The sequence below is a fragment of the Mirounga leonina genome, unplaced genomic scaffold, assembly GCF_011800145.1.
Source record: "Mirounga leonina isolate KUSES-001 unplaced genomic scaffold, KU_Mleo_1.0 Mir_125, whole genome shotgun sequence".
NCBI lineage: Eukaryota > Metazoa > Chordata > Mammalia > Carnivora > Phocidae > Mirounga > Mirounga leonina.
In genome coordinates, this window is record NW_023270305.1 from 43,801,771 (window position 1) to 43,827,320 (window position 25,550).

Here is a 25,550-nt window from a genome sequence, read left to right on the forward strand (position 1 = left end):
GTACAAGTACATATATGAAAATGTGCACCCGTGTCGTGGGTCCACTCTTTTATAGATCACAAACTCAGGGGTGCAAACCTCCAACTATTTTCCTACAGCTGAGCTGAATTTCTCTCTCAATCCTCTGCTCCTAATCGAATCATGTACAGGTGAGCTCAGTCATTCCAGGGTTCAGTCTAGACCTAACACTCAGCCTGCTCGTGGCTCCCACGTTTGCATCTGAGGGCCAGGGTTACATGGCAGGAAGCAGTGCCAGGAGGGGCGGCCACGGCCGCTGCCGAGATGCCCAGTCTCCCTGTCTGGGCCTCCAACCAGTCTCCATCTCTTGCGGTTTTTAGAACCTGTCTGCTTGTTAGGTTCAGAGGTTTTATGTTTCCTTCCTTCTGGGCTCCTGGACTCTCCCTCCAGGCTACTGCCTCCAGGATTAACGGGTTGGAGGGGGGAGCATCATGTCACCTAACTACACAATGCCCATGAGCTAAACTGCAAGCCCATCCTATACACACCAACATGTCCCCAGGTCAAGGGCCTCATAGAAGGCCAAGCTGGGATTTGAACCCGGTTCTTTCTGACTCTAAAGCTTTTTCACTCTACCAGACTGCCCCAATTCCCAGTGGATTAGGGGCACCTGGTACATGCTTTTGGTCATGATGGGTTAGGCCACTGATGCTCAAAGAAATCATAGAATTCCAAATTCCATTATCTGACCCTGCACCAACTTTTACCTACCCTGTCACTGAGGTACACCAGGAAACGGAGAAATAAGTGTGTGTGGAGGGTGGGCTGGGAGGCTGACCCTCCTCTAGGGAATCTGTGACGCGTACAGCCAGGGGGATAAGTCTCACCAGCTTCCACTCCCAACCTGTCCCATTCCTTTATCAGGATTGTTCTTTTGCACCTAGCTGGAGCCCTGGACACAGGACTTTCTGAGCTACGGACATTCTAAGTCGCGGGAGAGAAGGGTAAAGGGTTCAGGGTAGGGTGGGTTACGCAGGTTGGTCAAGGCTTAGTATGTCAGGAGCCACTGAGAGCAGCCGGGCAATAGCAGCCGGAGCTTTTTTGTCTCTTGGAGGCGAAGACGAAGGTACTGGTAATAATGGAAGCCAGGAGGGAAAGCAGCCCCTCTGCCCAGTGGAGGGACCGCTTCCAGAGGAGGCCTGTTCTGGGAGCATCTGACCTCAGGGCTGGTCTGACCTCTGCCAACCACTGATGTGTTCATTTCCAAAATCCTGTCATTTCGAGAATGTGATCTACACAGAGGCTTTTTTCACCTAGCGCAGTTCCCTGGGGGGTCCATCCCAGTTGTGGTACGTCTCGAGAGCTCCTTCCCATTGCTGAGCAGGGTTCCACCCTGTAGATGTAGTGTATTTCTTTCTAGTAAAATATTTCACACATACAAGAATCGATATAATGGCCAAAAAGTTCTAAAGTTGTGGCTCCTTATCTGCAAACTCTTGAGCCTCACAGAAGAACCTGAAAAATCAGGAGAAACGCCATGTTTTGGCACCCACCCTCGAGCCCTTATGGCTGAGTATCCCTCCCCAGGCTGGGAGGAACTGTCTGCTGGGAAAGGGGCTGACGAGAGCCCAACCTCCCGAGCCTGCGGGGGTCAGGACCTCAGGAGGGAGAAGAGATAAACGGACCTCTGCCAGACTAGCACCTGTCTCAACTAGGGCCTCCCTTTCCGCTCAGACTTCTGGTGGACAGAAACTGGAGCAGGCAGCTGCCCATAGAGGCTGGGCAGGGTCCTCTCTCAGGGCAAGTCCCCACCTGTTCCAGCCCCAGCTGCTACCCAAGGATGAGACAAGTGCAAGGGCAGTCCCAGGATCAGACAGGCCTCTGCCAGCAGGGCTCCTGGAAGGAGGTAGGAGTTCAAGACAGATACCTCTGGGGCTCTGTCTCCTGGAGGTGAGCCTGGCTAGGACCCCCTTAGCAGGCACCGAGTGTCTGCCTTTGGGCGTATGGTAAGCAGCTCAAGCCTTGGACTGGGTCACGGCCTCCAGGAAGAGCCCATGCAAGAGAAGGGACAGTCCCTGGAGTCAGGTAGAAGAGAGAAGTGAGGAAAACAGAGGCTGCGAAATTGCTGCAGGGCAGGAAGCTGTCCTGACCGGCTCTGCCCCTCCCTACCAGGTGCCCCAAAGACTCCCCTCCTCCCAGAATCCTGAAGGTTTGCAACCCCCTCCCCAATGTATCCTTTCCATAAGCCAGGCCAGAGCTGTGTCTCTGGGTGAGAGGGAGCCTGCTCCTATGTAACCCGACCCCTTAGGACTCTCCCAAGGCTGGGCCCCTCCCTGAAAATCTGAGGTGCAGAGCTGAGGGAAAGGGGCTCCAGCAGCAAGCAACCAGGGCATCGCTTCTGAGCACCTCCACACACCTGGCCCCAGGGTTGGGCCAGGCTGCAGGTGGGCAGACACGGTCTCACAGATTAGCTGGGAAGGCAAGGAAGGCGTCAACTTCTGGGAAGTTCACTAAGAAGCCCAGAGGTCACGAGGAGGCTGTAGATGAATCTGATGAGGACCGTGGACTCAGTACAAACAGGAGGTCAAAGGAGAAAGGGGTTCGAATGGGCTAGAGCACTCAGGAAGGCTTCCTGGAGGAGGGGCACTGCCCGGGTCTTGAAAGCCTGGTAGGAACTGATGAGAGAGAAGGGTGAGGAAGAGCACTGTGAGTGAAGTAAGAGGGGCGGGTAGGAGAGTCTGTGCAGGGCAGGGGCCAGGATGAGCAGGATTCTTTAGGGATCCAGAGCCATCACTCAGAGTGTCTTATGTGGGGATTGGGGGGAGGGCCAGGAAGGCTCCAGGGGGCTGTCCTTCCTGGGTAGGGGCTGGAAGGAAGGGGAGGAAGAAGAAAGGCAGGCTGGGCAGGCTGGGCGGGGCAGCTCTAGCTGGGAGGAAGAGAAGGGTGTGAGTACTCGGGACTCTCATCCTCCCATGGTCTCCTGTGTTCTTCTTTCTCTCTCAGGCACCTTCCCAGTTCTGGGAAAGAGAATGTGTTTGGCTAGCTTAGGTAACAAGAATCAGTTTGGCTCTCTTGGGTTAAGGCTCTCCCTCTCCAAGGGGTACAGTATCACCCAGCAGAAATATGGCTGTAGGTGGGGTGGTTTTGCCCACCATCAGCCCCTCTTTGTTCTAGGCTCGTGCTGGGTGCTGGGTGCACATTCTCACAGAAGTCTCGGGAAATATTTAAGCTGGGTCTTGAAGAGTGAGTAGGAGTATGCCAGTTGGAGAGGTGGGGCTGGGTGTAATGGGCAAGGCTGGAGTCTGCATCTGAGGAAAGAAACCACAGAAGGAGAAGGAACCTCTGATTCTTTCTCTTTTTTTTTTTTTTTAAAGATTTTATTTATTTATTTGACACAGAGAGAGAGATAGCGAGAGCAGGAACACAAGCAGTGGGAGTGGGAGAGGGAGAAGCAGGCTTCCCGCTGAGCAGGGAGCCCGATGTGGGACTCGATCCCAGGACCCTGGGATCATGACCTGAGCCGAAGGCAGACGCTTAACGACTGAGCCACCCAGGCGCCCTCTCTTTCTCTCTCTTAACTATGTGAGCCAGGAGGCAAGGGGGGCTCCCCAGAGGGACACTACCCTTACATGCTGTTGGAGTTGAAATGCATCTCACCTCCTCCTCCTGCCCCCGCCCACTCCTGAGGCTGGTAACAGACAGTTTGGGTTTGGTTTTTTCAAAAAGCAGGGCACCCTTGCTCCCCTAAACAAATCAGAGGTTGTGGCAGGAGGGGGAAAGGCAAGGAGGAGGTCCAGCAGCAGTCCCTCAGCCTGCATACACACAGCCCTTCCCCTTTATTGTAAGGGCCCGACCCAGACCACCACAGGGGCACAGGGGAGGCAATGAAAAGTTTATAAAAGCAGAGGAGAGTGTTGCCCATGAGTCCGGCTGGAAGGAGAGGCCGTGCGGGGAGTGTGTGCGCGTGAAGTGTCCGAAGAGTGGGTATGCTGAGGCCAGGCATCTGTTGGGAAAGGCGCGCTCCTGTGCAGGGCCTGAGAACAAGCCTCGGGCCCAGACCACTTCCTCACCAAGAGACGAACGAGCCCACACAGCTGTGCTGGGCTCACCGCCCCCGTGGGGATGTCTTTCCCTGGTTCAGGCTCAATGTGTGGCTCTGTTCTGCCCAAGCAGTACCTGGACAGCTCTCAGGCACACGCGCAGCGTCCTGTATTCCAAAGTCCGAGGACGCGGAGGGGCCTTCCGAGGCGGTACAAGGCCGGTTCGCAGAGGCCCAACGCCCTGCCGGCCGCACCCATTGCCGGGGGGGCCCCCCTGCTGGCCATGAGGGACTGATACCTGCTGCTGAAGCTGATCCTTTGTCTCTTTTCTATGGGAGTGAAGCATTGTTCCATCGGGCGCTTGACCGTGTTGTGTTTTCCTCAGTGATTCCAACAACACCTAGACGCAGTGGGGCAGTGTTTGGATTTCTGGCCCTGGTGGCCGGCATTGTGGTGGTCTTGGCTGTATCCTCCACATAGCTGGAGTGCTCCCCTGACACCAGTTAGCCATCATGGTATTCTGCTCGACAGTATCTCAGTGGTTAGGCAGGTGGGGAGCTAGTGCCGGGGAGACTCATCCCAGTTGGCCCAGGACTTTCCTGGGTAGCACTGAAAATCCCATGTCCTGGGTATACCCGCATGGTTGGTCACCCAGCCCGGGGCTGACCAGCAGTGTGAACATCATCAATTTATTCACTTCTCTGTGCCTCAGGTTCCTCCCCTGTAAAATGGGCCTAAAATTAATAACCTACTTTATAGAATTTTTGTGAGGGTTAAACAAGAGAGTGTGTGTAAAGGACATAGCTCAGTGCGTGGCACAAAGACATGTTCAACAAGCATTAGCCATTAATAACAATATTATATTAGATATAGAGACGTTTTCTGGGCAGTCCCAGGGGAGAAAATGGGACCAACCTGCTCAGTAGAAGGAAAAATCTCCTTCCAGATGGGGGGTAGTGAGTGCTAAGGTATTCAAACATAGGCTAATATTTGGCCTGCTTTATGAAGTGGACGGTAGAACTAGCCACCTCCTGGTCCTGAAATATCTTAGTCCTGTGATAAATTAATCTCATCCTCTTCCCACCGCCCCCCCCCCCAGGGGAGCTAGCCTATCAGAGAGAGTGGTCTCTTTTCTTCTAATCAGCAATTCCTGTCATCAGAGACCACTCAGAGCTGCTTGAATAAAGACAGAGACATTCCAGCCATGAATCCAGCGATCTCTGTTATGCTAAAGACAGAAGCAAACATGAATGGCTCTCTGCTGTTCTGGCTGATGGGCTGTGCCTCCTCTCCTTGGACTTCCATTAGCCGACTGCTTCCTCACAACCCCGCTCAGGGGCTCTGCTGTGTGTGTGTGTGTGTGTGTGTGTGTGTGTGTGTGAAAGACAGAGAGAGAGGTCAGCAAGGGTCTCATGCAAAGTCCCAGACTGCTCCCCTCCCCCACCTTGTTCTTTCCTGTTATTCCCCAGCCTCACACCCTCACCCCCGCCCCCCACATGGTCCTCGCAGGCCTAGTAGCTTAATGCGAGGCAATTAATAGAGCCCTCTGAGGACTTGTCATGAGAAAGCTCTTTAACTCAGCCACTTGAGTTGGGGCCCCAGGCATGTATGTGACAGGGGTGCCAGGAACACCAGGACAGCTGTTTGGGGTGGGGGAGACAGAGGCAGAGCAGAGAAACAGGGTCGGGAGGCCTAGACTACGGGGACAAATAGATGATGTGAACATAGCAGTGGTCATTGCTTTTCATTGTTTGTGGTTTGTCTTTTACCAAATTTTGCTCTGGCAGGTGCAGCAAAACCAAGACCAGAAAGGTGAGGTGCCCAACAATAAAGCTGCTGATTACACGGACCATCAGAGGAGAAGTTTCCCCTAGGATGTGGGCACTTTCGAGAGGGGTCATCATGCGGTGACATCGTGTGTGTAAGGATAGAGTGGGGTAGGGGATAGCTGTGCTTCCATTGGGGCTGGGGCACTGGCAGGGAGAGGCAAGCACTCCCCAGGGGGAGGAGAGGATGATGAGGGAAGAGGGGCCTGGGTCTCCAGGCCTGCCTCTCTCTGTCTCTGACTTCACCATGTCTCTCTCCCGACTGTCAGTTTGCAGCCAGGCCAGGCAGGGGCCGCGGAGGCCCAGATGCCGATGTGGACTTTGTCTTCACCAGTTTGTAGTGTGTGTGTGTGTGTGTGTGTCCGTGTGTGTCCCCTCTCCCGCCTGCCCTCCTGGCCCACACTCTAACACTGATGGTGGGACTCCCATGGTCTCTCAAAACTCCTTCAGTAGGTCTTGAACTGGCCCTGGCTTTGGTCCTCTGCAGCTCCTCTGGGCGCCACTAGAGGGCGGCAGCCAACACAGCCGGGCCCGGGACTTGAACCGCACACTTCTGCACTGCCCCGCCTTTTCATTCCACACCCCTCTACTTTTCCCAGCCCGTAGGGATGTGCAGGCCCCAGCTGTGTGGGTCACTGGGACCACAGAACCAAGTAATTCCTGTCCCTGGCCGTGGGCTCAGTGAAGGTGTAAGTCTGTGAGAATGTGAGAAGGGGAGTTAGTGAAGATGCAGGAAGGGACCAGAGGTGACGAGAACCCTAGGTGTATTCATCAGCTCCTCTAAGGATAAAGGTGGAGGGAAAAGAGGGAGAGCCAGAGGATCAGGCAGCCTTTGGGGAGATAAAACAGGATCGAGTCCACTGGCCAAATGGCAGGTGATGACAAGACAGGCAGAATCACTCTCACAACAAAGGCAGGTGACTTTTAAGAGACCAGAGAAAACCATGTGGCTCTGGATCCAGAATGCCCAGATTCAAACCCTGGCTCTTCCAAGTACTAGCTGTGTGACCGTAGACAAAGTATTCAGCCTCTCTGTGCCTCAATTTCTTATCTGTGAAATGGACATCATAGTAACACTATCTCCTGTGCTCGCTATGAACCTTAAGTGGGTTTATACACAGAAATCACTTAGCGCAGTGTCTGGCACCCACTGAGAACACTAAAAATGCTCGCAGTTAGTGTTTTGAGGAAGAGGTCCATATGATGGTGAAAGAGCTGGTCTCCCCTAGAACATCCTCATGAGATGTATGGGAATTGGTCCCCACACACGCCAGCATCAAATGGTAACACATGAGTGTGTGAATTAGGAAAAGTTAAAGGGTTACATGTAACATTGGGATAAGTGTATATACTTACTGTTAGTATGTAGGTCAACAAACTTCTGAATCTACAAACCCTTTCACCCTTGAGGCCCTTGAATTGAGGATGAGGAGCCCTCCTGCTCCCTCCCAACCCTCCTTCTGGAGAGGCTGGGTTTGCTCTCCCCTGTGACCCCCTGCCTAAGCATGGGTCCCAGAGAGCCTCCCTGAGCCCTGTCCAGCCCTGTTGGGTCATGGGGAGCTGATGGGAGCGAGGGTCTCCTGGCTTGCTTTTCACGGCTCTCAGGAAACCATGGCTTCTCCTGCCTGCTGTGGGAGGAAACACCAGTGCTCAGCCTTCGTTCCTGGGGCCAGTTTTGGCCCCAAGACTGTGGGGAAGTGAAAGTGTCCAGCCCTGCAGAAACAATCCTTCATCGGGTCATCTCAATGCACTTAACCTTTTTGGCCCCCAAATTTCTCTTCTCTACAGTTCTGGGAAGAGTGGGGGAATACTTCTACATTCTCCTCCCTCCCCGGGAGGACAATGTCTAGGAAAAAGTAAGAACAATTGAGATTTTATGGTGCCTCTACTCACTGAGGCGTCCGTCCATGTCTCAAATTCAAACTCCCCGATGGCCAGGCCACATGATCCGAGGCTGGCCACCTTACTACACAGTGGCTTTCCTCACAAAGGGATGGGGTAATAACAAGAAATTTGAGCCATCCCAGCAGATCCAGCATACTATGAATATTTTAATTTTAAACTTAACTTATGAATGGGTAATGTGTTTACATATATTTACATAGTTCAATATATTAAGAATATAAAAAGACATACAGTAGAAAGGCTCTCTCTTACTCTTGAACCCTACCCTCTCTTCCTAGGAAGCAAGCAATGTCACCATTTTAGAATGTATCCTTCCAGAGATAGTCTATATAAAGAAATACCTCTATAAAGAATACCTAGTCCTTTCTTCCCAGCCTTTTACTTTTTTCAAAAGGGGGATCCTCTTATATGGAACATCCACAGTTTTTTGTGTTTGTTTTTATTCCTTTCTTAAATGAAAGTATGGTTGACCCACAATGTTACATTAGTTTCAGGTGTACAACACAGTGATTCAGCATCTCTCTATGTTATGCTGTCCTCACCACAGGGTAGCTCCCATCGGTCACCACACAACACTTTAACAATATCATTGACTATATTCCCTGTGCTGTACTTTTTACCCCCATGACTTATTCTGTCCTCATTTATTTTTACAGCTCTGCTCTATGATGTTTCCAAAGGCACTTATCCAGTTTGCTATTAGTGAACTTTCAGGCTGGTTTCAGTGACTCCCCGTGCTGTAGTGAGAAGGCTATTGTAGATAAGCCCATAGTCCTCGAAGCTCCCGTGGCTCTTCATACATATTCCTCAGGAGTTCTTTTTTTATCCCCCCTCAGGAATTCTTAAGCAGGGGTTTGGGACCCCTTAGAAGTCAGCAGACAGAGAATTCAGGGAGATAAACTCCAGAACCCTGGAAAATTGGAAGGAAAGAAATTTTCCATCTTTATTTGCACTAACCTCTATTGAACATTTCCCTCCACTGTAAATAGAGGCAACAAACTTCTGGTACTTGTTAGCAGTATCTGTAACTCTCCCATGATTAACGATATTTTGAAATATCATCTACATTCATTCATACCTCGTCATTGTGGTAGTAAAGGAAAACGTTTCTCTACTTAATGACCCTTCTGACACCAAATGTGTGCGTCAACCAATTTTTCAACTCTCTTGACACCAACTTGGTGTTCTGTAATTTTATTCAATTCTGATAGTAACTACCTGGAGTTGGTGTCAGACTCCCCAAGTTTAAGGGCTCAGTCCCACAAGACTGCTGTCACTTCAGATGCCAGTTACAGTCATGGGTCGCCAGGGTGCCTACACTTCTGTCCAACTTGGCTACAACGTGCGGGGTTCCCAACCTCCCTCCTCAGGTTGGGTAATTGGCTAGACAAAACTTGGAAATAATAACTTACAAGATAATTGGGTGACAAAACTTGGAAATATTTACTTACACTTACCAGTTTATTACAAAGGATATTATACAGGTACAGATGAACAGTCAGATCAAGGGGCACATAGGGCGAGGTCTGGAAGGCTTCCGAGCCCAGGAGCTTCTGTCCCTGTGGAGTTGGGGTGGGCCACCCTCCAAGCATGTGGATGCATCCACCAACCTCTGAACCCATAATTTAGAAATTTTTATGGAGACTTCATCACACAGTCATGATTGATTATTAGCTCAATCTCCATCCCTCTCCCCTCTGTGGAGGATGGGGGATGGGACCGAAAGTTCCAAGCTTCTAATCAGGGCTTGGTCTTTCTGGTGACCAGCCCCCATCCTGATCTATCCAGGAGCCCACCCAGAGTCGCCTCTTTAGATCCAAAATGCTCCTCTCACCTGGAAATTCCAAGGGAGTGGGAGTCCTGCAGACACTCCTATCACCTATCCAATCTTTGGGGGGGTATCTACCCAGGAGGGGAATCGATGCACTATGTGGTAGTTCTATGTTTAATCTTTGAGGAATATGTATTCGTTTTTACGCACGTAAAGATTATCCCGAGATGAGTAGCAAAGCCCAGGCCCCTACAGACACTTTGTTTTGCATGCCTGTCTTGGCCACTAGATGGGGAACTTCTCAACAAGGGCTGCCCTGCGCCTTCCGCCCCCTCAGTGAGTCTCCCGTGGTAGAGTAAGTGCATTCAGTGCCCGGTGGGCACCCTGCGTGCCCGCCACTGGCGATGTGCAGGCGATACAAAGGTGCAGAAGGTACCCTCAAGGAACTCGGCCTAAAGGGAGAGTTACGCCTGAGGATGACTGATTAAAGGCGCCCCAACTCCTGCCGGTGCCGCTTCCTAAATGTATGACCCGAGGCAAGTAACCTTCCTTGGCCCCAGCTTCCCCATCCTGAAATGATTTACAGTCAGCTGCCATCAGGGAAATACAGCGTAGCCTTTAGCACAGTGCCTGGCCCGCGCTGGGCACGCAACAGTTTTGTTCGGGCAGCCGCGGTGGCAAACAAGCCCGGTGGGCGACCCGCCTGAGCGCTTCTGGCGGGTGCTTGCTGGGAGCGGTCGGGCGGGCCTCTCGCGCCCCGGACCCCTCCACGCTGGCGCGGGAGCGCCCAGGGGGTGCACCGAACGCTGTCCCCCCGGCTGGCGCCGCGCCCCCGTCCCCGGGCACCGTCCTGCCTCCCCGGGCTGCGTCGCCGGCCCTCCGCTGGGTGCAGCCCCGGGTGGCCGGAGCTCCGCCAGCGGGGTGCGGGACGAGGCCGCGGCCGCCTGGTCCTCCGCGCCGGCGGGAGGCGCTCGTCCGGATTCGGCCGGGGGCGGCGCTCCGGCCGGGCTCCTCTCGGCGGCGGCGCACGGCCGTCCCTCCGTCCGCAGGGCGGGGACGCGGCGACGGTGGCGGCGGCTCCGTGTCGCCGGAGCCGAAGCGCGCAGGCCCGTCCCGGCGGTCGGGGGGCGGGCGGGGCGGGGGCGCCATGTGGTTCATGTACGTGCTGAGTTGGCTTTCGCTCTTCATCCAGGTGGCCTTCATCACGCTGGCCGTCGGTGAGAGTGCGCGACCCCGGTCCGCGCGGGCTCCTCTCCCGGCATCTGTGCTGGCCGGGGGTCGCATCACGAAGGCGGTCGCATCACGGGGGACTCCTGTCCGGTGCTCCCGGCCTTCGCATCCCTCCCCTTTCCTGTCCCGCCGGATCCTGCCCCCTTTGCTGACCCCAGCAGCCCCGTGGGACCGCGGGTCCTTCCCCGTGTCACGAAATCCGCCCTGGCACCGCCTGGGAGTGGCTGACTCAAGTGCCCCTTGCCCGAGCTCGCGCACCGCCAACCGCTGCCGTGCCCACCCTCGCGGGCCTATCGCGCTGAACTTTTCCCGGACACTTATCCCCGCCCTTTCGCTTCTGGCCCTTCGTACTGCCTACTCTCTCGGAGTTTGACACGCTTTTCCCTTCTGGCTAGTTCCTACTCTTGCTCTCTGCTGAGATCTCACCTCTTCCGGGAGGCCCTCCTTATGGGGTTTGGTGGTGCCCTGTCCTTTCTCTGAAGTAGCACTTGTCACACTGGGCTCGTCTGACGCTTCTCCCTACCCCCACTTACCCGCGCTGGGTCAGGGAAGGGACCTTGCCTGTCTTATCCTGTTCTCTCTTCACTCAGAGCGGCACTTGGCCCATACCAGGTGCCCAACAGATATTTAGTGAATGAGTGAATGAAATGCCCCTTTATGGACCAGAGGTTAGCATTGTGCTGAGGCATCAGATACAGGTTTCCATTCAGTTTTATGAAATCTTTTTTCAGTTGCCCGGACAAAGTTTTGCTTCTTCAGGCTTGGGAAGACCCCACATGGGTTGTTCGGTTTGTTCCTTAGTGAGGGAGTCCACGAGGGGTTGATGGGGACCCAGCTGCAGAGGGAGAAAGACCAGGATAGTGGGAGTGACTCTGGCTAATGTTCTCCCTGCTTGCTCCTCTTCCCAACCCCCCCAGCGGCTGGACTCTATTACCTGGCAGAACTGATAGAAGAATATACAGTGGCCACCAGCAGGATCATAAAATACATGATCTGGGTAAGTGGCAGTTTTCCCCAGGATTTTCCCCTCTTTTGCCCTGCCTCAAAGGAGGAGGTAGGGAGAGTTTTGCATGAATGGTGAGATCTCTGTCCCTGCTGTTTCCTGAGGGTGCCACCCCTACCTCCTTCACCTGCACCTTGTCTCCTGAGTCTGCTCTCTGGGTCCAGGTGTTCCCTCGCCCCTTCCCCAAGTAGCAGCGCTTCACTGCAGACCCTGTTCTCAGTTCCTTAGGGTGACAGCTGAGTGCACACTCTGTGTTGACAGGACCATGGCTTGGCCTTTGCTTGGTTGTTTCCCGTTGTCTCTAACCCCTGCGAAGAACTACGAAGAACCTACCTAAGAACAGTTTTGAGTACTTGAGTTAGAGTACTCATTGTCCTCAGATCAAGTGACTTGTCCTAAGAGGGAGACACCTTCCCTGGCCCAGTCCCTGCCCTCCTGAGGTCTCATGGAAGGCTTCTGTTCCTGAAGACACAATCCTTGCCATTGATGTCAAAGCTCCAGGAGTGCCTGCTGGCGGGTAGATTCCTGCCAGCTGTGGGAAGGGGTGGGGATTGGGACCATTTGGATGGGAGAAGTCCAGTGCCTCTCAAGTCACCTGGTGTCAGCAGCCACTCTGGGCATGGCTTGGGGTAGAGGGTTAGTAGTGGAGACGAGACCATAGCACTCAGCTCTGGGTTCAGAGGCCTGGCCTGAGGGTTTTGGTACAGGAATTAGACCTTTATTCTACCAACTGCCATTTGTTAAGCGCTGACAACTATAAATTCTTCAGAACAGTGTTTTTCAGGTTGTAGGTCTCATTCATTATTGGGTTGTGTCATCAGTTCAGTAGGTCACGGTCAGCATTTTCAAAAAACAGAATAGAATAGAAAAGAATTGAAATTTGAACTTTGATCTTATAACGTTTACTGTGGGTTGCTGTCAAAAATTTTTGAGAATGGCCTTAAAAGATGCTGCCCTTTGGGAGCTGAGAGACAGGTTGGGGAGGACTGTGAAATAGGGAGAGATCGAAGCATGAACCTAGTGTTGCCCGGAGCAGGCTGGGGGTTAGTGAGACCAAGAAGGCTGCCTGGAAGAGGCTCCCTGCACTGTGTACCTCTCGTTGTTTCAGTTCTCCACAGCTGTGCTGATTGGCCTCTACGTGTTTGAGCGTTTCCCCACCTTCATGATTGGCGTGGGCCTCTTCACCAACCTCGTCTACTTTGGCCTCCTCCAGACCTTCCCCTTCATCATGCTGACCTCGCCTAACTTCATCCTTTCGTGCGGTGAGAGGGGGCAGAGTTGGGGAGGCCGTCGAGGTGGTTGCATGTGCCCAGCTCAGTCTGGGGCACTATGGGGATATAGAGAAAAGTGGCAAACCACTAGGGTCCTCCAGGAGGCCAGGCTGATTGGGAACATGGACTTCCTACACTTGAGGAGCCTAGTCTCCTTGGCTCTAGTGACTAGTATTTGGGGTGATGAGGGGGTGGGGCTGGGATACTTAGGGAGGGCTTTCCCAGGGCGGTGAATTTGAGAAGGGAGAAAAGGTGGGTTTTCTGTGTAGTTATGGGCTCTAAGAAACCACTTGGCCAGGAAAAGCCCAAAGCCCTACCCTGGGAGGCAGGTAGCTCCCTGTCTCGTCGTCTGGCCCAAAGTCTTGATTAACACAAGCTTCATGGGGCTGTGGGTCCCCCTGCAGGTGCCGGCGCTGGGGTAGACAAATGTGTTTGGAGGACCCTGACCGTTCTGCCTTTAAGCTGGCACTACTTTCTGATCCTGGGAGTCATTTCTTCTCTCTGGCCTTGGGTTCTTGATGATGGACTCAGGTGACACACAGTAGGCGGTTATAGATATCCCCAGAAAAGATTCTGGGAAGTGTTTGGTTACCAGGATTGTTTTTTCTCCCATTAATTGTTACTGGTCATCTAGTCTTTGGGCAGGATATGAGATGTAATTGGGAGTTTCTTAGAGCTACTTTCTATTTCTGTGGGAGAATCTGGAAAGAGAATATTACCCACAAGGAGGGCACCCAGTTAAAGCTAGGACTGGCCTCTTCCCTGAGTGCCTTGGTGTGATTCTACCAGAGGATGTTTGGTGGGGGTTGGTGTGGAGAGTCCTTCCCTGGAGACCAGACCCCTTCTGCATCTTACCAGGGGATAGAACCCTCCCCACCCCCCATCCCCCCAGCAGCAGGCCCTCCTGGCTTCCCTTTGTCATTCCCCCAACCTGCCCTTTAGATGCCTGAGAGACTTTTCCTGAAGATCTGTGGGCATCAGGCACCATCTTTCTTCCAGTTTCCCCAGTCCTAGAGTGTGGCTAGGCACGGCAGAGCTCTGCCTTAGAAGGGGAAAGGCAAGAGGAGGAAAGAAAGACAAGACGTGGCATTGGCTGTGAGGTGGATGTGCGGGGTGTTCAGTTTGAGTGGGGCTTTGTTCTGGTGCCTGCCCTTCACCTCACCATGAGAACAGGCAGGGAGGCCTATCTCTGAGCAGCCCATCCCCAGGATCTGCAGGTTGTTTCTCTCCTCCATAAATGTGGCTGCACCCTAAGGAGGTGGGTGTCAGTCCAGAACATACCAGTTTAGACCAGTGAGCCCTACCCTGGGGCAGAATGAGAAAGGACCCTCTCCCCCAGAATTTGGAGGAACCCTAAAACTGCACCCCAAAGCATCTAGCAAACTGTGCCCTTTTATTCCTGAGGAGTGAGAGCCTCTTTGTTTGAGGCCCTCTCCCAGCTGCCCAGTTCAGAGTGGAATCTCTTGGGAGTATGTTATCTGCCCTGTGACTTCCTGTGCCCACTGCCCATGGGAGGGCACTCTTCGGGACTCACGTCCACTTAAAAGTAGGTTAATGGTCACGGTGCTTTGGATTACATAACAAATCTCATTTTTATACCATTCAAAGAGCTTTCTTATCTGCCTTCTAATTTTGTTCATAAATGCCTTCTGCAGTGGGCAGGTAGGAGCTAATCCTCCCATTTTCACAGATGGAGAACTGAGTTCTGGAGAGTAGTGTACTTGGCTTATAGCCATACTCTGAGTTGGGTGTAAAATCAGGACTAAGACTCAGGACTCCCAACTCTCAGGGGCCTTTGAAGGTTAAAAGTCCAGCTTTATATTCTTCCCCCCAAACTGACTGACTCTTCATTTCCTCAACAGGGCTAGTGGTGGTGAATCATTACCTAGCATTTCAGTTTTTTGCAGAGGAATATTATCCTTTCTCAGAGGTAAGAAGTGTTCAGTACATCAAACTATTAGCAGGGACAGAAGAAGTAAAGGGGACTTGCATGATTTGCTTTGTGAACTTAGCTGGGGTTTGAAATAGTCTGCTCAGGGATAACGCATTTAAAAAAATAGTATTGATGAGTCTAGAAAGTGATGTGGGGTGAGGAGCAGGGATCTCTTTGGCTGAGGCGGGGAGGTCACTGCTCTCCCCCAGTGAGTCCTTTGGTTCTCCCAAGATCACAGCCTAACACCCTGAGGTCTGGACAGGGCACTGGGGTGGCCTTGTCTGATGCAGACCTCATGGGGCTGGGCGGGTTGCAGCCCTGAAGCCCGGCTCCTCCCAGCAGACTGCCAAGCCTTTTTCCTCTCAGGGGTTCTCCACACCCTGCTGCTCCAGTTCTGACCCCTGGGAAGAACAGGGTCACTTTTGGGGGGAAGATGGGTCAGTCATGATTTTGCCTTCCATCTGCTTCCTTTAGTTCAGAGGAGTTGTTTGTCCTAGTGCCCAGGATTTGGGGATTGTGGTCATACTCGGTCATCCTCAGCCTCCACCTTTCCCCACTGAATTTTCTCCATGTCTGAGGTTGCCCTGCCTCTGCTTCCTGGGCCCTAGCCTCCTTCAGAGATCAGGTGTGGGGCCTTCTGTGCGTTCTTGACCGCCTCTGTAAGATGCATGGTGGCCGTGTGGGGCCCACCCTTGGCACCTCCGGGGCACCCTCTCTCAGTGTCTCTTGTTGCCAGGTCCTGGCCTATTTCACTTTCTGTCTGTGGATAATCCCGTTTGCGTTCTTTGTGTCACTGTCGGCTGGGGAAAACGTCCTGCCCTCCACCATGCAGCCAGGAGGTGAGAAGGGGCTTGTCAGGGGTCATGGTGGGATCGCCTCAGGAAGGCCTGGGTTGTGTGGGGAGCCCGAGCCCAGCCTTGTGATGGAGACACTTGGGCTCCAGGTGGGGAGATCCATGTTCACATGTAGACACACACACTCATCCCCCTGCCTGTGTCTCCACAGATGACGTGGTCTCCAATTACTTCACCAAAGGCAAGCGGGGCAAACGCTTAGGGATCCTGATTGTCTTCTCCTTCATCAAAGAGGCCGTTCTACCCAGTCGTCAGAAGATATACTGAACCCCTTTGGGAGGGGATGCGGGGGCAAGATCAGGAGAGTCGGGCCCCTGGGCCTCTGCACTAGGCGGGGACCGTGAGCCTGGAAGGCACCTTCGCCCAGCCCTGGCCCTCGTTCCCTTGACTCTCCCTGAAGCCCTCATCCCCACCTTCCTCGAAGGGCTCAGCTTGGCTCAGATCTGACGCTGCTAGAGGCTGTGACCTCAGAGGGCACCAGGAGGATGGCAGAGCCTGCTTAGCCAAGAGGCCATAGGCCCCCTGGTTAGGCGGGAGCTGAGCTCCCTATGACCCTCCTGCCCACTTCCGTGATGGGTCGGGAGGTTCTGGCTCAGCCGGGGCAGGCAGGGCAGGGGCTATGAAGCTGGAGAGCAGACAGGGATAAGTTCTCTGGGCAGATGGCCGTGGGGAGGGGCCATAGCTTGGCACTTCCAGGAGAAATAGTTTTTGCTGTTGAACTGTGATTTCTGTCCCAAGTGCTGATTCCCATTTGAATAAAGATTCTAGGTGGCAGTGTTTGCCTTAATATCCTGAAAGTTCATCTCCCTTTCTTGCTGTTGACCTTCTGCCCTGGACTGGACTGGCTTTTCTGCTCCAGGGGCTTTTTTTCTGGGTTTGGGTCTTGCCCTCCCAGAGGGACTGCTCTCACGGCCCTTCCTGGGAAGTGGGCAGAGATGAGGAGCTGAGCCGGGTCAGGGGGGTTGGGGGTGGAGGCAGCCTTTCTCGTGCCCCTCCCTTTTCTTCCATCTCTTCTTTCCCCAAGGCGCCATGGCTGTGACGCTGGGGGCAGCGGAGGGACGGTTTGGGACTGGGTGGGATTTTTGGAACATCTGCAATATCCTATTTGTAAGCCTTCCCCTGGGGAAAAGGAGTGGTTTCTGGCTGAATTCTATCTTAGGCCCAAGAGGAAAGAAAATAGAAATTGGCTTCCAGGCAGCCTGGGTTACAGCCTATTTTTTAAGAAAGGGGACTGAGGGGAGAAACGGTTTGTCGCTCTAAGAGCACACAAGGGCTGGCCCTCTCTTCTGTGTGCTCTTGGCTCCTGAGGAGCTGACCTCAGTCTTCTAAGAAGGTGGGCCAGGTCCTGGCACAGACCAGCATTTGCTGACTTTGCACTCCAACTACAGTGCCTTGCAAGTACTCAGCAGTACATACAGGAGTGAAGCCCCCATGAGAGCCGTTCCTGCCATGTCCTGTACCTCAGATCGAGAGTGGCAGGTGCGGAGATGGACAGTGCACATGCGGTACCTTTAAGCCGGGGAAGCCCCTGTGCTTGAAATTCTCTATATCCTGCCCCAAGTCCCACCAAGTCATTCCCTTGACTGCAGCACTTCCTGTTCTCTTAAAAATCCCAGCCTTTCCCTTTCGCTGAGAGAAGTAGCACACTTTGGTTTCTTCTTGGTGGGAATGAGATGGCCAGGCCTTTTTATCCTATGCAGACAAGGGAAGACAAGGTAGGGGACACAGGAGGCCAATATCATCCTCACTGCTGGGTCAGCAGCTGGCTCAGCTCTCCCTTGCTGTCTCCTTCTTTGTTCCTCACCCTGACGACATGGCTTCTCTCCTAGGGGTTGCCAGTGGCCTTCTCGTGCTAAATCCAGCAGACCCTTTCATATCTTACACTGGATCTCTGCAGCATCTGACAGGGCTGCTCACCCCCAGCTTCTTGAATTGCACTTCCCTGGCACTCCTGTGCTGGTCTTCCTCCTGCCTCTGCTATTCCTTTCAGTTTCCTGTGCAGGCTTCTCCATTTGCCCCATGCACAGTGGGGTTTCTCAGGGTTCTGTTGTGGGCTCCCTGGAGGAGCCCATCCGAGCTGATGGCGTCAAGGACTCTTTGCCGAGGAACTAAGAGTTGGCCTCCAGCCCCAGCATCCCTCCTGATCTTCTGAACCATAGTTCCTCTCGCCTTTGGGTGCACAGACAACTCTCATGGCCCAGAGGGCACTTGCTGCTGTCCTTTGCAAACCTGCCTCTTTTGGGTACCTGCCGTGGCCCCAAGACCCCTCAGGAGCCAGACCAGAAACCTGCTTTCTAGCCCTGCTTTCTCTTTCTGCCCCTCCCACTCATCCAATCTCTAAAAACTGTTAACGTTTACCTTCCTAACATCGCTTGATTCGAGCCACACCCACTGTCATCAGCTTACACCTGGATTATTGTGACAGCCTCCTTCTCCTCCTATGTCCCACAGCCAGAGTTGTCTAAAATGTATAGCTGATCAAGTCACTTCCTGGCCTACAACCTTCCATGGCTCCCTACTGCCCTCAGGATAAAGTCCAGACCCCTTAGCATGGCTTGTGAAATTTGTGATGTCTGGTTCCTGCTCGCCTCTCTGGCCTCATCACTTGCCACCTTGCACCCTATGTCCCCGCCTCCTGTATTCAGAGATGCCACTTTGATTCCCCTTTCTTCTGCCCACCTGGATACCTTCTCTGTCAGTTCTCAGCTTAGATTTCAGTTCCTCTGAGCTTTGTCCCCTCTCCCCCCAGCACACCACACAAATCACTCTAGGCTTACTGGTCTATCTCCCCACTAGACTGTAAGCTCCTTGAGGGCAGGGACTGTCCTTCAGTTTTTGTATTAACAGTGCCTGGCTTGGTGCCCGGTACATAGAAAGCACTCAATAAACGTTTGTTTAATGAATGATTTGTAGTGATGTGTCCAGGGGATAACAGGGGATCCAGGATAGCTTCCTGGAGGAAGTGCAAGTGCTTGTATAGTTGCAACCGAAGCCACGGGTCCTCCCTCCCTCCCCCCAAGATATGCTGCTTGTGCCTCCCTGAACTACAGAGACCTTGAAGGACTTAGTCTGGACAAGAGGCAGCATTTTCCTGTGGTTCCCTATCCTGGAAGCCTTGTTCCTGGTGGGCTGGGGCGGGGGGAGGAGAGGTAGTAGGGACACCAAAGCGTCAGTTTCATGATGCAAGGGCCCAGGATAGACTGATGCCCACTCTGAGGCCTCCGCCCTAGCTTAAACCTCTTGGGGAGTCCAAGGAATTTCTTTGTGGAGAAAGGAGACCTGGGACCTAGTCTTTTGTTAAGAGAGAAGGGGCTCCGATCTTCAAGCTTGGGAGTGGGAAGTGGGAAGCCTGTGAGTACTCCTCTCCCTCTCTTCCATCCCCAACGTGAATCACCACACCTCAGCCTTCACTGGGCTGTCTCAGGTTGACAGCCTACCAAAATAAGTTTATGGGGGGCTTTTGGGGGAGGGCAGAGTGGGGAGCCCTTGATGGGCTTGCACAGCTGCCAGGAAGGCTTCATCAAATGTCTCACGCAGGTTCATGGCCAGAGCGTCAGTCCAGAAGTTGTCACCCGAGAGCCGCTTCCGGGGCACGTGCCTTATGCTGACAGGGCAAAAGCCCTGGGGCACTTTCATCCTGCGTGGCCGCACTGAAGGGTACAGCTCTTGGACTAGCACCTTGAAAGGCAGCTGGGGCACAGGTGCCACCCGGCTGCCGGCCACCGTGCACAGCTGTGCCCCGCCGTGCCGGTCAGACCTCACCTTAAGGAAGCTTTGGAAGTCGCGCTCCGGGCTGGGGTCTGGATGCACACCGAGGCGGATGCCCTGTGGGTAGCTGATCTGGGTGGTGGGCCATCTGGCAGGATTGTTGCTAACATTCCACCGCTTGGGCCGCCTGACCATGGGCTGCGTGTAGATGGCTGTGGGTGTCCCCAAGGACTGCAGCTTGGGTGTTGATGTCTGCCGCAGGCGTGCCTCTGGGGAGGGGTAGAAACTCTTTCGAGGCCCCTGGTGCTTGGGGGTCTGGGGGATGGCGATCGCCTGGGGGGGGGCACAAGGCGCTTGCTTGGCGTTGGGGATCAGGGGTTGGCCTTGAAGCAGCTGCTTGCGATGGAGCCACTTCTTGAAATCAGCTTCTCTCAGAATTTGGTGCTCTTTCTGCAACATCAGAGGGTACAAGATAGTCATGGAGGGCTGCCCCTCCTCCCTGCTCCTGTGGAGGGGGGCCTTGTGGCTGTAGCCCTTGGAAACCTCAGGTATCACTGGCTAGATCCAGTTGCACCCCAGGAGGCCTAAGTCTGATGAGAGAAACGCCTGCCTTATGGGAGCCCTTGTTCTGACGGGGAGATAACTACTGCCCGAAGGGAGCCCGTGGGCTGATGGGGCAGGTAGAACCTCTCCGACCTCCAACCTGATACGGCCTCTGCCCTAAGTGAGGTCTCCAGTCCCTGCCCTACGGAAAACCTCAAGTCTCATGGGGGAGACAAGCCTCCACCTCCAGAGAAGTCCCTCGTCTGATAGTGGAGATATGTCCTGCCCTGAGAGAATCTCTGGATTAATGGGGGAGGAAGAAAGCAGAAAGGTTTGGAAGGCCTGGAACTGGGGGTAGCCAGTCTGGATTGGCTTCTGGAAGTGGTGGGCCTTGTATGTTGGGGGATATAGTTGGCTGGCCCTCTGGGCTGGGTGGTCATGACTCGGTCTACCTCTCTGTTTTTGCCTCCACTAGAATTGAACCTTTGGCTTGCCACAGAACTGCCCCTTGTCCACCCCCTTGTTTCAGTGTCTCACCCCCCGGACCGTTGCTAAGCCATCAGGTGGTACGGAGATTGACCCAGCTCGGGAGGTAGGCTCTGATTAGGCTAAGCCAATCATAATAATTCCATCAGCCTTGCCCCAGCCCCAGGTCAGTCAGCACATGGCTTTCCTTTAGCTGTAGGGATTGGCACAAGAATGGACATAGGATCCAACTGAGGCCAATAAGAGATAAGGGGAGATCTGCAAGGGGCTTCTGGGAAAGTTTAGAGCCACGGGAACGGATGAGCTTTGCCTCCTCTGGACACAAGGGGCTATGAGGACTGGGTGACACACTAAAAGAGGACAGGGCTGAGAAAACTGGAGAGAAATGCAGCTGGAACCAAGCTGGAGTACTGGATTTTGCCAGCCCTGAAGCCCTCCCCACTTCTGGATCCACTTAGGATTCCCAGCATCTTCTCTCTGGGTTTTCTGGCTCTTGCATCCTATATCATTATACCTGCTTAAAATCCTTTACTTCCCCATTCTTCCCTAGCCAAGGTCCATCATAGATCTGAGCCCCTCCCAAATCTCTCGCTTGGCAATCTCCAGCTCACATCTGTTCCCCTCGCTGTACTGACTTTGTGCTTCTCGGCATATACCACGTTCTCCTGTACCTCTGTGCCTCTCCACAGGGCTCTCTGTTCCTTCTGCCTGGTCAGCCCTTCCCTTCTTCATACAGCCAACTGCTGCCCATCTTTAAAGATCCTCTTAAGCATTATCTCTCTGGCATCCTCCTGGACCCTTCCTCCTCTGTGGGAATATAACCCACCTCCCATTCTAGATCCTAAGCTCCTTCAGTGAGGGGACCACATCTCATTTGTCTTTGGAGCCTCAGGGTCCAGCAGGTGCCTAGCAGAGAGGAAATGCTCAGTGTCTGTTGGAAAGGATGTATTTTTTTTTTAGAAGACTTTATTTTTAAGTGATCTCTACTGCCAACACGGGGCTTGAACTCTCAACCCCGAAATCAAGAGTCATGTACTCCACCAACTGAGCCAGCTACATGCCCCAAAGGATGGATCTTTTTTTTCTTTTTTTAAGATTTTATTTATTTGAGAGAGAGAGAGAGAGCATGAGCAGGGGGAGGGGGAGAGGGAGAAGCAGATTTCCCACTGAGTGGGGAGCCTGATGTGGGGGACCGATGCGGGGCTCCATCCCAGGACCCAGGATAATGACCTGAGCCGAAGTTAAGACACTTAACAGACTGAGCCACCCAGGCGCCAGGAGGGTGGATCTTTTTAACCAATGTGAATCCCAATGTAGGCAGGGCCTGGAACTCGCTAGAGATTTTCCTCCTCATCCAGAAGGAGGCAATGCACTAGGAGGGGTGCTGTACTTCTTGCCAATTTAAGCTGTATTTACTCTCTAACACAAAGTAAGACTTTTGACCTAGGGGAGTGGCTTTTAAGGGTGGAATTTCAGAGGATGGGGAGAGGGAGGCTTTTTCTGGGTGGGACTGCTACCAGCCACTCCTCTAACTGCCTGTGAGTCACGGCCTCCTGTGCTCACCTGCTTGGAGAGCAGTGCGGGCCCGGCGCCCCTGCCCCCCCTCCCCCTTACTTGATACTCAGTCAGGTAGTCTTGTTCCATGAAGGCCAGCTGGTCCTTGAGCCTCTTCAGTTTCCCCATCTCACGAGCAAAGTCCTTCTTGTCCCGTTTCCACATGGCATCCTTCAAGAACCTGACGCCAAGGTGGGGGTATGTCATCCCCCAGTGACCGAGCTTCACCCTGGACTGGGAAGACTGGCTGCTGCTGAGGGCCCCGATGAGGGTGGGAGGAGCCACCAGAGACGCCATTCCCCACTGCCCAAGGCCCCTCCCACTACCTTTGAGGTGAGAGAGGAAAGTGGTAGTCTGATCAGCACCCCTGCTGAGGATCCAAGGCCTCAGGGCAAGGAAGGGCAGTGCTCAACCCAAAGGGGTGAGGCCCTGTGGAAAGCCCTGGGAATATCCTGGGGGGGGGGGGGGGTGCCGGGGGGTCTCTTCCGCAGACTTATCTCTCAGCCCAGACCCTCCTGGTAAAGGCTCAGCCTTAGGTGAGGGCCCCAGGGAAAGGGCTGGGAGGGAGGGAAGGGGTGGCAGGCTGTGGGTGGTTCTCACACCCTCACCGGGCACAGTCGCGGTGGTTCCATATTTTGCAGTAGTCGATGGGCTTGCAGCCCATGGCATCTCGGGCATGGACATTGGCGCCATTTTGCACCAGCACCTTCACGCAGCTCAGCAGGCCCTTGCAGGCTGCCAGGTGGAGGGGTGTGGAGCCATTGCATGTCTGACTGTAGAGGGCCCCGCCGGCAGGGAAGAGAGCAGAAAGGAAGGACAAAGGCCATCTGCCCATCAGAGAGGTGGGCAAACCAGCTTCCGCACCTGCTCTGCCACTAGCCCACTGGGTGACTCTGATATGTCCCTTCTTCTCTCTGAGCTTCAGTTTCTTCAACCGTAGGAGGAGGGTTTGGACTAAATGAATGGTGGGAGCCTGACTATATGGATGTGCAACAGTAAAGATCTGCTGGAAGAAGAGCTGGGTTGGCTGGAGCTCAGAGAGCACTAACCTTATTGGCTCTTAAGTCAGCCAGCCCTCCTGCCCCCTCCCCTGCCTGGCCATGGCGCACAAGGCCTGCGTGACCTGGGCCCTGCCTCCTCCCCACCCTCATCTTCTGACCTTGCCCCACTCTTTCCCAACGTGTGATCTTTGCACATGATGTTCCCTCTGCTTGGGACTCTTTTCCCCAGTTCTGCCCATGGCTGCCTTGTTCTCAGTTTTCAGGCTGCAATTTAAATGTTATTTCCTTAGAGGTGACTTCCCCTTCCAAAATAGGTCCTCTGCCCTACCCCTTTCACTCATCACCTCATTGCCCTGTTTATTTCCTTTGTAACTACTTACTACACTGTCATTTCATTCATTTATTGGTTTGCTAGTTCACCCTCTGCTCCTGCACTAGTTTATCAGCTTCATGAGGGCTGGGACAATTTCCATGTCTTCACTGCTGTATTCAACTCAGGCTTGGCACCGAGCACACAGGGCTCTGTAAATATGAGCGAGTGCAGTCTCCCATGGGCCATCCGGGCACTTCCATGCATTTCCTCAGTTACCACAATAGTCTCATGTCATCTTCCCACATTTCAGTTGAAGACACTCAGGAAATAATTCCCAAACTTTGCTGCAAATTAGAAACACCTGGGGATATTTTAGGCCTTCCAAAGCTCAGATGGCACCCCATACCAATTTCAGCCTTTTACTGGAACACAGGCACTGGTATTTCTGAAGCTACATACGGGACTCCAGTGTGCTGACAAGCTTGGGAACCAGAGCACTGAGGCTAATGGTTGAGTGACTTGTTGGAGGTCTTGCTGTTTGCTAGCAGATGGCAAAGCTGGGGTGTGAACTAGGTCTGTCCTCTCCCAGAGCCTGATCTCCTTACTACAGCATGCGGGCTCACTGACTGCTTTATGTGGGACCCAATCCTTGTCACCCCACAGCCCTCTGCCTGTCCTGCATGGATCTGCCTACTTGGAAGTGGGGTTCCTATCTGCCCAGGTTCCAAGACACTTTCTGGACACAGGCTGGACTCACGTGTTGAGGGCCGCCCCTTGCTTAAGTAGATAGTGAATGCAGGGGAGGGTCATGGTCTTGTTGTCCCCATGGATGACCAGGTGCAGGGGTGTCTGGCCATTGCTGGTGGGCAGGTCCACGGGAAACTTGTACTCCTCCACCAAGACCTGCAGGCACGTAAGCTTGCCACTCTGGGCTGCAGAGTGGATGGCAGTGAAGCCCTGTGGGGGCAGGAGGAGGGTAGGAGGAGACTGAGCAGGATTGGGGCCCCAGGGTCCCCAACCTAACCTACAGAGCAGAGTCTGCTCATAGAAGGTGACTACACAGAAAAGGGTATCTGTGGATCTGCCATAGGCAGATCTTTGCCAGGGAACCACTATGTGAGGAACTTTCTGTGCATACAGAGGACTTCATTTCTTGCCCCCAAGCTCCAAGGCCTTACCTTGTCATCTGCTGGGATTTTGTCACGGTCCCGACTCAGACAGAAGCGCAACCATTCCAGGTTGCCCAGTGCGGCCGCGAACAGCTCGTAGTACCTCCCAATAGCACTCTGGTCCCACTCATCGTCGGGGTAAGCGTGGGTCCGGAGTGGGCTGGTGAGCAAGAAAGCGGAGTCTGGGTCTGGGCCGTTGGCCCTGCGGAGGGGCGTGCGTGAGGGCGAGGGCTGTCACTGAGCACCAAGGCGCTTCGGGAGGCCGGGCCGGGGCTCGCTGGTCGGCAGGGCAATGAGGAAACCACCGTCCCCGGACGCCTCTCCGGAGGCGAGCCCGGACCCCAGCCCCGTTCTCCCGGCTCCTCGCGCCACCCAAGGGCTCCCACATGCTCCGGGCCCTGCCCCTCCAGGGAGTCCCCCCACAGCCCGGCCACCTCATCCCCGGCCCACCTGGGCTGCTGGGACGCAGCTTCACCCCAGGTGACCTTGTAGGAGGCTTTCTCCGCCGGCTGCATGGCGACACGTGTGTGCGGGGGCTGCTCCCCCCCCTCCCCACGGCCTGCCCGCCGGCGGGCCCGCGCCACCCGCCCGCAGGGTCCCGCCGGCGGAAGCTCGAACTGGCCCTGCGGCCAGGGCTGCTCCTCCGCGGACCGCAACACTTCCCCGGCTGAGTAACCGGCCGCCCCGTCTCCAGGGGCCCGCCCGCCGCCTCCCGGAGATCCTGCCCGGCTAACCCCTCCGCCACCCGGTGAGCCCTGGGCCCCTCGTCCTGGAAACAGCGTGGGCCACACACACAAACCACAAGACACTTGGGTTTTGTTTCTGATTATAAAATTGGTAAGTGCTGATTGTAAAAACAGAGAAAGGGACAAGGAAATTAAAAATCACAATTCCACCAACCGCAGAAATCACGGTCCGTTACGATATGTATATACATGTCCTACATTTTTTGTACTTCTTTTCATTTAGCGTTTTATTATGAACT

At 54.0% G+C, this 25,550-nt stretch overlaps 2 protein-coding genes across 3 annotated transcripts; one reads left to right on the forward strand and one right to left on the reverse strand.

Annotated features, from left to right (window-relative positions):
- The first annotated feature begins 9,865 nt into the window (after nucleotides 1–9,865).
- TEX261 (testis expressed 261) lies at nucleotides 9,866–16,588 on the forward strand. 2 transcript variants are annotated; one of them, XM_035001348.1, is made up of 6 exons: nucleotides 9,866–10,036; nucleotides 11,648–11,727; nucleotides 12,842–12,995; nucleotides 14,867–14,934; nucleotides 15,674–15,776; nucleotides 15,943–16,588. In XM_035001348.1, exons 1-6 carry the CDS (start codon nucleotides 10,027–10,029, stop codon nucleotides 16,056–16,058), a joined length of 531 nt encoding a protein of 176 aa, XP_034857239.1. In that variant the 5' UTR covers nucleotides 9,866–10,026; the 3' UTR covers nucleotides 16,059–16,588. The 2 variants fall into 2 exon arrangements, with proteins under 2 accessions (XP_034857239.1, XP_034857238.1); XM_035001347.1 differs by lacking the exon at nucleotides 9,866–10,036 and adding an exon at nucleotides 10,562–10,717.
- A 2,402-nt stretch (nucleotides 16,589–18,990) lies between these two features.
- Nucleotides 18,991–25,080, reverse strand: ANKRD53 (ankyrin repeat domain 53). Its single transcript, XM_035000551.1, has 6 exons — nucleotides 24,952–25,080; nucleotides 24,575–24,796; nucleotides 24,154–24,353; nucleotides 22,691–22,855; nucleotides 22,143–22,263; nucleotides 18,991–19,949 (listed from the first exon to the last, which is right to left on the reverse strand). Exons 1-6 carry the CDS (start codon nucleotides 25,078–25,080, stop codon nucleotides 19,239–19,241), a joined length of 1,548 nt encoding a protein of 515 aa, XP_034856442.1. The 3' UTR covers nucleotides 18,991–19,238.
- Nucleotides 25,081–25,550: the final 470 nt, after the last annotated feature.

Bases quoted from the DNA above. Each gene is read 5' to 3' on its own strand.
- TEX261 (XM_035001347.1), top strand. From the start codon at position 10,648: ATGTGGTTCATGTACGTGCTGAGTTGGCTTTCGCTCTTCATCCAGGTG. The intron at 11,728-12,841 runs GTAAGTGGCAGT...TCGTTGTTTCAG, and splicing joins TCATAAAATACATGATCTGG to TTCTCCACAGCTGTGCTGAT. The intron at 15,777-15,942 runs GTGAGAAGGGGC...GTGTCTCCACAG, and splicing joins CTCCACCATGCAGCCAGGAG to ATGACGTGGTCTCCAATTAC.
- ANKRD53 (XM_035000551.1), bottom strand. From the start codon at position 25,080: ATGCAGCCGGCGGAGAAAGCCTCCTACAAGGTCACCTGGGGTGAAGCT. The intron at 24,354-24,574 runs GTAAGGCCTTGG...CTGCCCCCACAG, and splicing joins AAATCCCAGCAGATGACAAG to GGCTTCACTGCCATCCACTC. The intron at 22,856-24,153 runs GTGAGTCCAGCC...GGCCCTCTACAG, and splicing joins CAAGGGGCGGCCCTCAACAC to TCAGACATGCAATGGCTCCA.